This window comes from Columba livia, chromosome Z (assembly GCF_036013475.1).
Source record: "Columba livia isolate bColLiv1 breed racing homer chromosome Z, bColLiv1.pat.W.v2, whole genome shotgun sequence".
NCBI lineage: Eukaryota > Metazoa > Chordata > Aves > Columbiformes > Columbidae > Columba > Columba livia.
The window spans coordinates 65,736,077-65,752,055 of NC_088642.1; the positions used below are offsets into that span (position 1 = coordinate 65,736,077).

The 15,979-nt window shown below is 39.6% G+C and overlaps 1 protein-coding gene across 5 annotated transcripts in view; it reads left to right on the plus strand.

The window, feature by feature from the left end:
- The window catches only part of ADAMTSL1 (ADAMTS like 1), a 438,476-nt gene that overhangs the window by 391,396 nt on the left and 31,101 nt on the right, over positions 1-15,979 (plus strand). For 4 of the 5 annotated variants that reach the window (XM_065046188.1, XM_065046189.1, XM_021295430.2 and 1 more), the window contains 2 exons: positions 5,380-5,507; positions 9,087-9,215. In XM_065046188.1, coding sequence (XP_064902260.1) covers positions 5,380-5,507; positions 9,087-9,215 — 257 coding nt within the window. The remainder of the gene's footprint in view (positions 1-5,379; positions 5,508-9,086; positions 9,216-15,979) is intronic. The other variant, XM_065046190.1, reaches the window with a different exon arrangement.

A 15,979-nucleotide genomic window follows, 5' to 3' on the forward strand; every position in this document is an offset into this window, starting at 1 on the left:
TGTTTTGTATATTTTCCCATGCCAAGGTGGAGGTTTCTGCTACAAGATAGGTTTTCAGATATGAAGGCTGATAATTGTTTATTACTAGTATTATTATTATCCTCTATTGGAGATATGAATTGCGTTTCTCACAGTGCTCCATCAGGGTCTGTCTAACATGGTTGTGGTAGCAGAAAACAGAGAAAGTGAGGCTCTGCCTTCCACATGTGTGCAGAAGTGCCCAGGGCAAAACTCAGGGGGCATTAGAGTCACCATTCCCTGTGTGTGTTCTGATAGAGGCTAGAAACTGTGAAAACATACTTTGTGGTTATTTGCAGCTAATCTGTCAGCTCAACACGCTGATCTCTAAGCATTACTCTTCTGATGTGAAGTGGTGCACCCTTGTCTGTTTGAACTCCCAGTGTGCTGGCCCCAGGTGTAGTCTGAGAACTTGAGTAACAAAATGCTTTTATCAGTGTCCCACAGACATGATGCTTTTTTGTCCTTCAGGTGGCCTTTAGGTGACATGCCTGTCACTGCATGTTATTTGTTTGTGTGCAACAGCACACAAGAATGAACTATTTTCAATTCTAGTTATAATCTTAACTGTGTTGATAACAGACAGTGTTCTTGTGTATACTTGAGATTTTATGCTTTTGTTCTATTCTGTGAGAAAGTGGTACAAGAATAGGCAAAGAGTGTAAGAAGCAGTTACATTAACCAACATGGTGTAACAAAACAGCCCAGCGATTTGCAAAGTGGCTCTTTCCACACAAGATACTGACCTCAGTTAAGACATCTGAATTTAGTCATAAGGTCAGCTTGGGGAATGGGGGAAGGTGGAGTCAAGGCAAAAATTCGTTTACAGTGTGGTGCCTGTGGATCTTCCAGTGGAATATTGATTTAGGTACAATTGCTCCTTCTGCATAATTATATAACTGGTTTATTAGCTCCTTTCTCACTTTGGCAACTGAATCGCTCCAAAACCCTTGTTTTCTCTAACTGAGTTTCATGGTTCTTGTCTCTGCTTCTGTATCTGAAGCCTAGTAAGTGTATCAGGTTTCACAAAAAAATTATAACTTTTGCAGGGGGAGGGAACACTAAGAAAAATAATGCATCTCTTGTGGAAATCACATGCAGTCTTAATCAAGACTTGGGCCTATAGTATCTCTTTATTTGGCTATATTCCTGTGAAAATATCTTCATTGCCCCCCAAAAGTTTCGTATACAGATTTTCCTTGCCAGTGATTCCATCCTGTTGGAATTGTGCCGCTAAGGGATTTTTTTTCTTTACTGGAAATGACCATGATTTCTGTGGTATGCTTGAAAGGGAAGGGAGGTTACATTAAGTCCATGTGTGGTTAATGCTGGACACTGCACTCATGAGAAAATTACAAGTTTATCTCACACTGTAGAAGTAGCCATGGTGTAGCAACAGGCAGATTCATTCAGCTGACAATGAAACAGTCTTACAATATCTGACCTTTTAGTTTCAATTTGTTTTAATTTTAGAATGCTTTTGGACCTTTATTTTTTTTTTCCTTTCAGTTTGGCTGAAATAACATCCAATGCCATGTTGTCTTTCTGAACTATCAGGCAACTGAGTGTGCTCAAATGTCTATTGGAAAGACTCAAGGAAGTACAGTTTATTTGCCAGTTACTAATGTTATTTGTTGCACCTCTTCTTTAATGGTTGAGGCAATTTCCCCTTCGTGAACTTCATTCTGCATTCATCATTCATGGTTCCGCCAAGTTGGTGGGTAGAGCACAAAATGATAAGTGCTCTGAGCTTCAGAGATATTCAGCATCTGTAACTTTGGAGTTAATGGAAATTTAGAAGATACGGTGCATATAAAAGATGGGTTGTGGATATTTTGCTGGGTTCTTAACCCAGAACCCAGGATAGGTTCTGGTTTTGTCTCAGAATGCTCTTGCTGGTTGCCAATCAGCATGTAAATGAAAGCTGCAGTTCAAGCAGTCTCGCAGTGTCCTGCTGTAAAAAGCAAGGCCATCTGCATGTGGTGGTGTTCAGTATGCTAGAGCTGTCAGCTCTGCAGCTTGTCTTCTTCACACTGTGCCAGACACTGAATGGAGAAGAGAAACCAGTTTTCCAACCCATCTCTGTCTTAATGGGAATAAGAAATTAATGTAGATGAGCCTTCCTGTACCAGCACCAAAGAGAGACATTTTTGGTGAGGAAGGTCAGAGAGTCGAGCTGAAGTCCCTCAGCTGATGCCCTACTAAGTGCACTGAGATTCCAGTTGTTTGCGGTTTGTATAGTGATTTTTAGAGTGTAGGCTGCTGGTTTTAAGTAGGTTGATAGCTATGTCTATTGTGTATTACCAGATATTGAGATAAAGGCACTCACTTTCATGCATTGTAGCCATGGATTTTGTCTGGACCAGCGATGTGGCAATGAATGATTCTGTTCCCATTGCCCCCCTTCATGAGCTGCACCATCCACCTAAAATTATTTACAACTCCTATTACAAAGCTTCACTTGAAAAAAAATTGTCTATTTAGCTTTAGTCTATGTACTGTCACAAAAATATGTAACACAGGTCCCAAAAATTGATATTTTCAGTCACCCAATAGAATGAAAACATATGAAACAAAAAGAAGCAACAGGTGAAAATATCTGTGTTGTTCCAGTAAAAAAATCCTTGAGTCTGCATATTCAGCCTGAGTGCAAATTTAGCATGAGTGTCCATACTCCCTCCTAAGGTCAGAGTGTCAGATCAACTCCAGCATGGGTTCTGAGTGAAGTTTCAGAGACTCCTAGTATTTATATCAAAGTCTGGAGACTTCTGTAAATGGTAGAAAATATTTCGTTTCAAAGAAAATTCAGATTAACTTTCTTAGGAATCCATTTTAAAGTGAAAAATCTTGGAGGGATTTGTGCATTGTTTAGTAAGCCTTCCAAGTATACTGTAACTTCCATCACTTAGAACCTGTCAGTACTTGATAATTCAAATTTTCCAAAACGGAAATGTATTTTATAACTAGACATGAAGCAGAATGTAAACAGTAGGTGATACAGAGTTAGATGTTTGCAAGGTGCCATCTGAATTAGTTACTGATATAGGTCCTCTGAAATAAATTTTTGTTTTGGAGATAATGCAATGTGGAGCAACTGAGATGAGACCGATTAAATATTAAGCTGTATTAAGTCCATAAAGGAGATTCTGAAGGCATGCCATTGACAGAAAGAATTGCTACAGCTGGTATTTTTTTCACCGCTGACAAGCAACTCTAAACTCAATAAAAATAGCAATCCATGAGCAAATAGGGAACCCAGCCAAAATCAGTCTATACAAAGAGGGTTAGTAATAGATCTGCTTTCACGAAAAGCAGCTATGCCAAATTGTGACACACAAATAACAGAAAGAATTATTGAAAAGAAGAGGACATCAGCTTTGTTTGTAGAAAAGGACATTAAAACTTGTGTCAAAAAGAAAGGAAGATGGAGCTGCACTGAAGCTGGTTTGTTTGTGGTTTTTTTTAAAGGCAGATACCTACCTGGCCTCTTTCTATTTCTAAAAATATTTGTGCTGTATCTTGAGGTGACTTGAACTGACGAAGAGATATTTACATAAGCAGAGCTGATTAACAACAAATTATGTTCCCTTGTGTTTTATGAGGTGTGATATTAAGCAAGTTCTTACCTCAACCCAAAGGTGACAAAAACATTTCTAAACAAATTTTTAGGGTGTTGTGTGTCTTAGATGTAGGACTCGCTGGTCAGCCTACATACTATATTTGCACATATGCAAGTAGAACACTCACAACTTTTAACTGTTACATGCTAGTGTAATTCAGGACAAATTCTGAAGCTCTGATGAATTCCGTGTAGAGATAGAGCCAGTCAGTGTTAAACTAAAAAATTAACATGCAAGATACTGATAGGTGCCGACACTATTTTTGTAAGTAAACTTGTTAGTTGCTGGCACTGTTAGCAGTGGCTTACTAGAAGACTGCCCTGTTTATGACTAAGGGGTAAGAAAGAAAAGATCCTTAAAAGCAGAAATGGGGAGAGGATTCTTTGAACCACTGGCTTTCTTTTGCTGTGCAAGAGAAGATTAAATTTAAAAACTATTAATGTTTGTGTTGCAAATGTAAATTTTTCTAGACGCTTGCAAATCTTGGTGGACAAAAGGCAGCTCTTTCCATTTATTAATAATCATAATTATTATTACAAAAAAAAGGGTCAAAAATAATTTTAACTCTGGATCTTTTCCTATAATAGATTTTGGTGGGTGACCACAATCCAGTTTGTTTTATAGATTTACCACACATAGTGTTGTGCAAGATCAAGTGTCTGCTGCTTTTTGGTCCATGAGACAACAGTTTTCATTAGGGGCGTGGAAATAGAAAGAAACTCATTAATTCCGGGACCAGTGAGCAGACATTTATTGCATGTGTGTTTTACAGCCATGTCGCTCCCCCACTTTCACCATTGTCACTGTCAGTCACAGCCTCAACTAAGTGTTTACATACAGCAGCTGCTGAAAGTTGCTGGTGAGAAAAGTAATTTATCATTAGGTTTTATCAACAGTTTCAGCTAAAACCTAAGAAAAAGGAACAATAATCATGAAATACACTGTGCTGAAAACAAAGATGCATAAGGTACAAGAGCCCGTGAACTGAATTCTTGTTTTAACAAGTCTATGTCAGGAAGTGATGGAGTTACACCACTGTAAAACCAGACTGTTTGTGAAAAGAAGCAGTACATAAAAAGTCTAAAGCCATATTCATCCCATCTAACCATGGGAAGTCCACTGAGATCACATTAGGCTCCTCTTGCTGCCAGGGGAAAGAGAGGAAAGAAAGTTGGTTCAGCCCAAGAAGGAGCTGAGTATGCCCCTCTACCTTCACTGACTATTAGCAGAGCAACAAAAACTGCTGAGTTTGTGCAAAATACTCAGCAATCCGATAATTTGGAGCCTATTTCAGGTTTTGACACTGAGTCTGCAGTACACTTCTTTGTGCTTATCTTCAGCAGGTTTCATTTTTCCCTTGCTATAATTTAGCTTGTTCTTTACTATTGCTACTCCTGCTTTGCATAACAGAGGCTAGGCAACTAATTCAGCATCATACAGAAGTGACACAGAAGAGGAGGAGGTTTCACAAACCAGGGGTGATATCCTAAGTACTCAGTAATCTTTCTCTAATACACATGATCAGAAGCAGAAGAACTGGGAGTGAGATTAAAATTTAATTTAAGTAATCACACCTTGTAGTTTCAACAGAAGACTTTAAATTTTTTAACAGAATTTTCAATACAGCCTCAAGGCCTGAACTGTAAAAAAATTACCTAAGCCTGAAAAAATCTCAGTAAATGTATTCAAGTTTAGATGAAGTAAGAGACCGTTACATCTTTCTTTCTGCTTTTTATTCCAGGATGTTACTTCAGCCTGATGACTCCTTGCAAATTCTAGCGCCTGTGGAAGCTGATGTGGGTTTCTATGCTTGCAATGCATCCAATGCCCTGGGGTCTGACTCAGTCTCCATTGCTGTCACTCTAGCAGGTAACAGTTTGCTCCCTGCACTTGCAGGGATGGTCCCTGCCCCTTGTATGATTCTGAACAGAAGCTCTTTGGGGGGGAAGAGATGTCTGTGGAAGCTGAGCGGGCAAGGTGGGTCCACAGAGGTACACAGGTGATAACGCAGGGTGTGAACTCTGGAAGAATCTGAGTCCAACTTTCACAGTCATTTTGTTAGATTTGTGGATTTCTGCAGGAGATGAATGCTTGTTCTCACACACTGCATCTGCTGTGGTCTCAAGACAGCTCTCATCCTGGTTATTCACAGCCAATATGGGCAGTGCTGTCCAAGCCTCCCAAATCCTATGCCTCATTTTAAACCTATTGCTGGCCTCTTCAAGTCTAACAGGCTGATCAAAGGACTTACTGAGGTATACATTAGGCAAGCCTAAAAAATAACAAAGCTGAAGACCTAGCCTCTTGCAGGATCAAGCTCTGTATCGTATTTGATCCATTGTTCCACAAACATGGCTGACACTGTTTCAATTGCTGGTGAACAGAGGTTCACAAAAAATTAACTTGTATGTTTATATTTCTCTAGTAATGGTTGAGTTGTACAGCAGACTAAATATCCTTTGTTAGTTTAGATTTCAGTTCTAAAGAAAACCCACCCAAATAAAAGCCAGCGGAAATGGGAGGTAGTGCATGAATCCAGCTTCTTCAAGGTTCGTTGGTAGGAAACATCAGCTGGCTCGCAACCACATCAGAACTAGCAGAAGAACAGAACAGGAAATGTGAATGGGGGGCTGTTGAGTAAGATGAAGGGATAGAAGAGACAGCTAAGGACCCCGACAAGGCAGAGAAACCTTAGAGAAAGAAGATTCTATTTATCAAAGACAAAATAAAACATGTTAGGAATGCTAGGAAGCTTATCAATTTTTCAGACATCTCTGTTTCACTGCTCTACAATGTGGAGACATTTGAAGACATTCAGTGTGCAGACAGTGACCACCAGCTGCCAGTGTATGATGTATGATTTGAGGAAGGAATAGCTGTTGATGACCTTGAGGTTTTTACACTAAACACAGAGAAATTTTCAGGTAAGATAAGCATAAAGAAAATCTAAGAATACAGCAATGGTGAGCACTGAAACTCTAATCAGTAAACCAACTGGAAAGAGATGTTTTCTGTCCATTAGAAGGAGAACAGTTTAATCCACCAGGGCGGAAAGGGAAGATCTGCATCAGAGCTACATATTATATGTAGGTAAAAACAAAAAGATTGATCCTTTTTACAATGCTGTATGTTGGGAATATCTTTGTTGAATCCCAGGTAGCAAGGCAGTGGTGCTACTGCTAAGACAGTATAATGTTTTATAAGGAACAACTCTGCAGTAAAACTCTGATGTTGCACCACCAAGAAGCTGAAAATGAGGTTAAACAATATTCAGTCAAAATTGCTATTCTGTCCATATTGCTCCAGTGAGTTTAAAAAGCCATAGTATACAACGTAATTTGTGGAGACATTTTTGTGTGAAAAAGAAACTAGAGAAATAAAGAAATATAGAAAAACAGAAAAATAAACTGAGCATCAGATATACATGTAGAAAAATAGAATAAACTGAGCATCAGGTATACATGTAGCACAAGAAAGCCATTAGATTTTTTTTTAATTATAATTAACTATCAAGATTGTAGTGAAACCTTTTTAGATGAATTAACATTCATGCATTCCAGACTCAAGCTGAACACTGCTTAGGAACTGGTATAAATTTCCATCTTGACTTCAAGGCAAAGAGCTGAACATGTTATAAAATGAGGCCATAAATATCAAAATGAGGTACTGAGCAGTTTTTGGAACAAAGCAACAGCCTTTTTGGCATAATGGAAGTACTTTCTCTGAAAAAAAAATTGAAAGCCAAGACCATCTTTAGAGGAATCAGGAATGAGGCCGAAAGCTTATTTCATTGAAGAATTTTTTGATTAGTTTAGCACATGCATGGAAAAAAAGACAGTGGAATATGTTTCCATTTTTCTCAAAGGTTTGCTAGTCTTTTATGAGTTGAACAGCTAACAAATTTTTAATCTTTTGATGAGATTGTGGAAGCCAATCAGGAAAATAAAAGGCTCAAGGATAGCTGAAGAATTTATCTTTTCTCTACAGGCTTTGCCACAAAGCATCCAAACTTTTGGAGATATTTCAACAATAAAATGTAACATTTTATTTTGCTATTCTTAGGCATTAAAAGTGACGAGAGAAAAAAAAATAATAATACAAAAAAAACCACCCCAAACTGATATGAGAGAAATTCCGGGTGAAAGCCCTGGAAATACAGCTATATGAAGCAACTTATAGTTAGGGTTGAATTAAATTTTCAGGAATCTCCATGAGCTCAATGAAACCAAGTTCTTTTTCTCACTTCCATCTTTTCTTCATTGGTCACCTCCAGATTAATGCACAAGTTAAACCAGTAGTAGACATTAACCTAAAACTGCCACTTCTGTGGGCAAATGAAGATATCTGAACCTGTTTTGTAACTGACCATTTATTTTAAAGAGGAAAAAAAATGTGTTTCTAGATTTTTGGATGAAGATGAGTTTGAAAATACAACACTGACTCAAAAACAACCAAGTCACACACTTTCTAAATGTTGTCATCTTCTGCCCCTCGTTCCAATATCCTGCCTACAGAACATTTTGGCTGGGGCAGGGGAGCTGCCTTATTCCACCTCTGTTCAGCTCTGCTGCTTCACTTTCAAGGCCAAGTCTCAGTACTTCTGACCTGTTCTGTGTCATGTAGGTGTGCCTTTGCTGTGTACCTTCATAAGGAGTTGAAGAAACCTCCTGGAGCCTCCAGTGGTGGGTAACTCCACAGCTGATCCCACATAGACATGCACATCAGCAGGGGAACACCTTGACCTACTTGCTTGATGCCACAGATGCTGGAAGCACACTGAAAACAATTTGAAATATTTGTTGTAGGCAGAAAAGGTGTCTTTGCTAGAGGTAAACAATGCTAACACATAGCACTGTTACTACAGGGTTTAGATAAAACAAAACAGATTATCTGACAGAGGGGAACTTCTTTATGTCCCTCGTCTTATGATATCCATTACGAGGAAACTTTCTGGCTATGGTCTGGTCTTCTCAATCCCAGTGTTCCCATTGTAAGTTAAAGAACATATGAACAATGTGTAGAAACAGCTTGCATGTTGCTGCAAATGTCCTGCACTATTAATATGCCTGTAGTCATTCCTTGGGCTTCTTTTTCCTATGTTAGGCCTTTGGAAAAGGGTGGTATTTTTATTGCAGTACCAGGAGAACACCTTGTTGCAGCTCCAATTGTGCTGGCGTTCATTGATTCAACTGGTTCTCATTTGTGTCCATATGGCTTCAATGCTATTCTACCTCTGCTCTAAGTATGCTTTTCCGTTTTCCAGTACAAATTTTCTCATGGAATTTAGTGGCACTGTAATATTATAAAGAACAGGTGGCCTCATATTCCAGTGTTTTCCCATATCCACCTGTCTGGTGCATATACTATAACACAGAGTGTCCCGGGACATCTGTTACATGCAAGTCCGCTGTGCTTGGTCTGACAAACTGCGGTGCTTCTTTTATACAGGAAAGCCACTGATAAAGGCATCAAGAACCACTGTGATCAACACTGAATCACCTGTCGTTACAGTTGATATTGGAAGCACAGTGAAAACCATCCAGAGAGCAAATGTTATGATTAGCTGCCAGGTTGCAGGTGAGAAATTACTTGGTCTCCCATGGAGGTGCCTTTGGCTATAAATTTCTGTGGGGTTTTTTCCTATATTGGTGTCCCCAGGGGCAGCTGGGTGAAACTGCAAGGTTTTTCTAGGACTCAGGAAAACTTCTTTACTTCCATTAATTTTTAGCAGAGAAGTTGTCCTCCTTTTATCAATACCAACTAGAAAAGTATGGCAGCTGAAGAAAATCGGTCTGGGACAATATCACAGGAATCTTTGTTAGAGATACATGTGAAAATATGATGTGGATATAACAAAAGTGATACACATTCCTACTTGTTGGGGAAGTTTGATGACAACGTGAAAGCATGGATGGACTTTTTTCCTCGTTGATGGGGTTTTCAAAGTGCACACCACTTCTTTTCCTGCCGGACAGGTTTTTTTCCAAATTAAGGGTGTGTAAGCACATTCTTTTTCTGCTTTTTCTTTTTTCATTTTGGAGTGCGGGAATTTGGAGGAATACTGCTGAAACAGGGTTCTCCCTGGAACTGTTTTCCAGCCAGAAACTGAATGTTCCTCAGTCTTACAACAGCAGTTTTCCTCTTTCCAATGGTGACCAAAAAATCTTGACCTTATCTGTGTGTAGGAGTCCTATGGCTGTTGGTGAGAATGGTGTCAGTATGGAGAGGATGGGTGGGGGAAAAGAGAGAGGGCTGGGAAATCTCTAAAGACCCAGGGCCAGACCTTTGATTCATTACACTTTCATCCATAGTATGAAGGGGAACAGGATGGGAAGGGAGAAGCTTATAAAACACAAAGTGAGCCATGCTGAGTGTTACACAAATATCTGTGATGGAGACTTGTACTAAGTCCCTTAGGCCCTTGCTTTAGCTTCTTTTCCCTAGCAGCTACTTCAGATGACTCTAAATGACATGGTTTAGAGGTGGACTTCACAGTGCTAGGTTAGTGGCTGGACTCGATCTTAAAGGTCTTTTCCAACCAAAACGACTCTGATTCTGTAAGGATCTGCACTGCAAATGTACAGATGTCCTGCTTTCTGTACACTTCCTGCTCACTTCAAGCACTTAGTGGTTTTCGGTTTTCTTTCTTCAACTACTGACAGTCACACTCATGCAAATTCTTAAGTAAAAAGAGTATTTGGCTCAAGTTTCACTATTTGGTCATCTGTCCTTCAGCAAAGCATGCCCAATAGCTGTGCAAACATTAAGCTAAACATCCCAATTTGTTAGTTACTCTTCGTGGGATTAATCAAAGAAAAATACAGTGTTGTTTTTCCTAGTGTTTCATGAAGGAGTTAATTAATTCTGTTGCCCTCTCAACATAAGACACTAGACACTCCCTTGCAATCAGATGGATGTCCAGTTTCTTTCAAGGAAGCAGGAGATGAAAACTGTACTCTCTTTCTCCAGTCCCCTGTATGGCCACCTGCACTGAGAGTGTGTGAAAGAGACTAATTATAGTAAGAACATAAATTATTTTGGATTTTTCTCTCTGGGTTCTCTCAGCTGCAGATGGGGAGGCCCCACAGATGTAGACAGTGATTGCTGATTTAGGAAGTACAGGCATTTCCCTTCAGTATAGAGACATCATGAAAAGAACAGGATGTGGCTAAGCAAAGTCGCCACAGTTCTTATGGTATCAGAAAACTACAGGAGGGTAGCACAGCATGGTCAAGGCATAGATTCAATGCTTTTTTTCAAGAGGGAAATCATCCCTAGCAATTTTATGAAGCCTGCCTCCTGTGAGAATATATGTCCCCAATGCAAAATTTTAGCAGTGTCACAACAGAATCGCTGTCTGCTCTCTCAGAAGGCTTTTTGCTATCTAATAGCATTACTGTATAACGAATATTTTGTGATACAAAATAAATTTGCTTAAATCATAATTTTCTTAATGGAAGTTTATTTTCTGTTACTGCCTCCACAGAAAATGTCAGCTATGTTTGACACCAGCTATCAGTACTGTTGAAATTATGATAAATCATAAGCCACAAACTGTGATGTTACACAGGGGATAAGAGAGTGAGCAATGAGAATAGAAATATTTTATAGGCTCTAGAGTCCTATTTTCATATAAATAGTGTTAATAATTCCACAGCAATTTAGAGAAGCTTCATATGGTAAGACACGCAGGAACAGACTGATTTCTATCAGCTCTCTCACCTATGGCTGGACAAATACCATCTCATAAAACCTGTTGAAGAACATGACAATAAATATAATTTTATAATTTTATAATTTTCCTTCTACCGTAAGCACTTTGTTGTTGTTTTAGCATCAGGGTTGGAATTATCCAACCTTTTAATATATTTTTATTTAGATCAGGTCTAGAATGATCAGGTCTAAGAAGAGAAACATGCACAATTGCTTCAGTCACCAAACGTGTCATATTCTAGTGACTTCTTCAGAATAGATTAACTTTAGAAGTTCTCCAGCAGGTATAAACAATGAAATGGCCATCAAATCATAGTAAGTTAATATGCAATGGTTAATGATAATGGTTAATGATAATAAAAAATAAATTAGAGTGTGAGAAGGAAGTGAACATAATTAGAAAGCAAACTAACATAAATAGAGATTATGTGGTGACTTATGTAGATGAATAAACTGTTCACACAGCTTTGTAAAGCTATAGTTTTTTTTTTCCTTCTAGTACTTTCCCTCTAGTAATTTCAGGATGCCCTGAGCCAGCACAGCAGCTGAGATTTGTTCCAGATCAGAATTTTGTGCCTGTTAATCTCATCAATATAAGCTCTGTTGCTATCACTGTATTGTACAGTGTGTAGTAAAGGACTATGCATGTATTGGATCTTGATAGTCTGGCTCATATATGGACACATCTTTACAGAGAGTGACCAAGACAGCAGAATAAATATTTGTAAGAGAAATATTAAGTGTAAGGCTCAGTTATGACATTTTCTAAAGCTGCTCTTGCTGTCAAGGGACAGAAACATACACTTGCTGCTGACAGGTGTTGATAAGCCTGAAGAAGGTTTCTTAAAAACAAGATACAATGAAAGAGAACATTACCGGAGCCTAGGGAGTAATTTTATATCGCTCTTTAACTTTTTATGAAAGGCATAACACAAAATCTGTGCTCTGAGCTGAAATCTATAGATACTAGCAGTAAAACAAGGGAAGACAAAATTATCCTGGATACACTGCAGTTTAATTGGCCTCTGATAGGAATTATGTCAGGATAAAATTCTATTTCAGTTATACAACAAAAATGGTATTCTGGTTTTGTTCAAGCTTAAAAATCATTGTTATTTCACTTGATATAACTTCATGACTTTGTCTATAGAGGTAAATGAATATTTTTTTAAACACAGGTGATTGTGGTCAATTCTAGACCTAGAATTATAGAATCAGAGAATCATTTTGGTTGGAGGAGACCCTCAGGATCATTGAGTCCAACCATAACCTAACTATAGCACTAAACCATGTCCCTAAGAACCTCATCAATATGTCTTTTAAACACCTCCAGGGATGGTGACCTTCCAATGTGTGACAACCTTTTCCATGAAGAATTTTTTCCTAATATTGAATGTAATCCTCCCCTGGCACAACTTGAGTCCATTTCCTCTTGTCCTATCACTTGCTACTTGGGAAAAGAGGCCAACACTCTCCATGCTACAACCTCCTTTCAGGTAGTTGTAGACAGCGATACGATCTCTTCTCAGCCCCCTTTTCTCCAGGCTGAACAGCCCCAGTTCTCTCAGCTGCTCCTCATCAGGCTTGTGCTCCAGACCCCTCACCAGTTTCGTCACCTCCTCTGCACTCTCTCCAGCACCTCAATGTCTTTCTTATGATGAGGGGCCCAAAACTGAACACAGTATTTAAGGTGGGGCCTCACCAGGAACAAGTACAGTGGCACAATCATTTCTCTAGTCCTGCTGGCCACACTATTCCTGGTACAAGCCAGGATGCTGTTGGCTTTTTGGTCACCTGGGCACACTGCTGGCTTGTATTCAGCCAGCTATTAATCAAAAGCCGCAGATACTTTTCCACCAGGCAGCTTTCCAGCCACTCTTCCCTGAGCCTGTAGCGCTGCCTGGGGTTGTTGTGACCCAAGTGCAGGACCCAGCTCTTGGCCATGTTGAACCTCATACAATTGGCCTCAGCCCAACAATCCAGCTGGTCCAGATCCCTCTGTATGGCCTTCCTACCTTCCAGCAAAACAACACTCCCACCCAAATTGGTGTTGTCTACAAACTTACTAAGGGTGCACTTGATCCCCTTGTCCAGATCATTGATAAAGAGATTAAACAGAACTGTCCCCAATACTGAATCCTGGGGAACACCACCCATGACTGGTCACCAACTGGATTTGGCTCTGTTCACCACAGCTTTTCAGGCATGGACAGTTCTTTATCCATCAAAGAGCACATCCATCCAGGCCATGAGCTGCCAAACTGATGATGAGCTGCCAGACTTCACCAAAACTGATCCTAAACACCCACCCAAAAGTCACCCAAGAGTCTTGCAGATGCCTGTGACATTCAGCTGGGAGATTTTCTCTGAACTTCAGAAAGCCAGCAGCATTTTTGGTCCAGTCATTTTTATTGCTGTGGGCAATTTCACTTCAATATGCAGTGTGGGAACAATTTAAATCACATCAGTATTGCTAGGAATCTTCCTTTTGACTTCATCACTTAAATTGTGCAGATAATCATTTGGATACCAGAAGCCCCAATCACTCTGGCTCAAGTCTTATTGAAAATACGGTTGGATATAGAAGCAGAAATCAATTGTTAAAATCTAGTTCTTTCTCCATAGTATCCTTCTGGCCATAAGACTTCCAACAGAGACACCTGCCTGCAAGGTGTCATGTACCATTAGCTACAGCTGAGTCAGAACAGGTTTGGAAGAGTGACTTAAAATACATTACTATTCTGTCCTCTATATCTCTCTCTGATGTTTCAGCTTGCAGTATTTTCAGCTCTCCTACACATTCCTTTGTTTTCCATCTGTATGCTGGAAGATGTATTTTTCTAGTTTGTACCTTGCTTTGTGACCCATATTTTTTCATCTGCTATACCAGATTCTGACAGGTAAGTCATTATTTTAAGAATATTGTGGCATTGGAAACAAGTCACCACTGCTATATCCTTGCATCATTATGCTTCCTTTCCCCAAAAGCTCATCGTTTAGCAAAATTATTGATTGGCATGCACAGTTCTGCTTGCTATATAACCCAGGTAGCCCTTTTGTACTGGATACATGCACAGTGATGGAGGGGAAAACTCAAGAAGAATAGACATGGTTAACTATTCACCACGTAAAGGCTTTCCTGCTGAGCAAAGTGAGGGTTTTTTCCAGCTATAATAACACCTCTCAGACTTTCTGTGATTGTTTCTAGAAGGCAAACACACTCAGCCCTGTGTCCACTGTCATTCACTGTTACCCAACAAAACTGATTGAAATGCTCTTGCTACCCCCTGTGGCAATGCTGCGCAATGATGTGTTTGCTCATCCTTGTGCTGGCTGCCTCCTATTCCTGTCTTGTGGCTTACATGCATCACTAAAGGTGAAAGCACAAAGGAAAGTGAAGCTGCTGCTCACTGACATACACTGCTTATCTTCCCTAAACCAAACTGTAGGAACAGCTGTACAGGTTAGTTTCAAATAATCTCCTGTTAGCATGGAAACTTCACATTAAAGACAGAGGAAGCACACACTTGGTAGAGTAAATAGCAGTCAGAAAAAGTTTATTGTAGAGATGCCAGACATTTTGTAGGTACAGGACACCTTTCTTAGATTTGACAGTAATATCTCAACAGTAAGGCGTCTTGCCTTCAACCTCTTGTTCCTTCTTTGGGTAGTGAAGAGGACACCAGAGTATCTGAGCAACAGTCTGCTAGAAGAAATTTAGTTTTGTCTGTGTCTCTGTGTTTATTTATTTATTTTGAGTCCTTGCTCTTGAGGACTGTGGTCATATAAAATACGCATTGCCACTTTCTCTTCTTTACCCTTCTCGGCACTCTTCATCCCTTCCTCTTCTCTCACTATTTGCAGTTGTCTTTCAAATTTTTCAAGAAAAATTTGAAAGCTGTACTCAGTACTAGTCTAAAAAAAAAAAAAAAAGAAGATGAACCCTGGTCAGTATGGGAGAAAGCTTTATAATTTCATAATCTTGTGATTGTTTATTTATGATGTCCATCACTTGATTCATCCATGCCCAAGTTTGGTAATAGCCATAATGTGAAAACCTGTACACTGTAAGTAGCTTAGACTGCTAAAAAGAGTGGATCATCCCTTCACCAGAGTGGCATTGGGAAAAGAAGTGTTGGGATGTTTTCCATCTCAGGATCTGCAAAACTGAAAGAGTCTCCATTTTCTCTCCCTTGGTTTTCAGAGCTCACCTCTCAAACTTCCTTTCTCCACAATGGAAACACGGTAGACACACAGGCTTGAATAAATTCGAGGGCTGGGGTTGTTTGCCATTCAGCAGTTGTCTGAACTCCCCTGTGGACTTTGCCTGGATGCTCTGGAAAAAATCAGGGTGAGGTTTTAAGTGGTGGTCAGCCCACCCATGCCACATAGGCCAAAGAGCAGCAGCCAGATGGAGAGCTGTGTGCTGGTCCCATCTCAGCAGGGGTGGGGAGTCAGAAACAGGCCAACTGCCCACCCTTTTGAAAAAGCTCAGTTGTAGCAACACAAACAAGAGTAAGCCTTTGGAAAACATCATCATAGACATGAATTATTAGTTCTCTGGGTATGCCATGAAGAGTCCAGATTATCATGTGCTATTTACCCTTAGACAAAGGTGAGAAAAACCC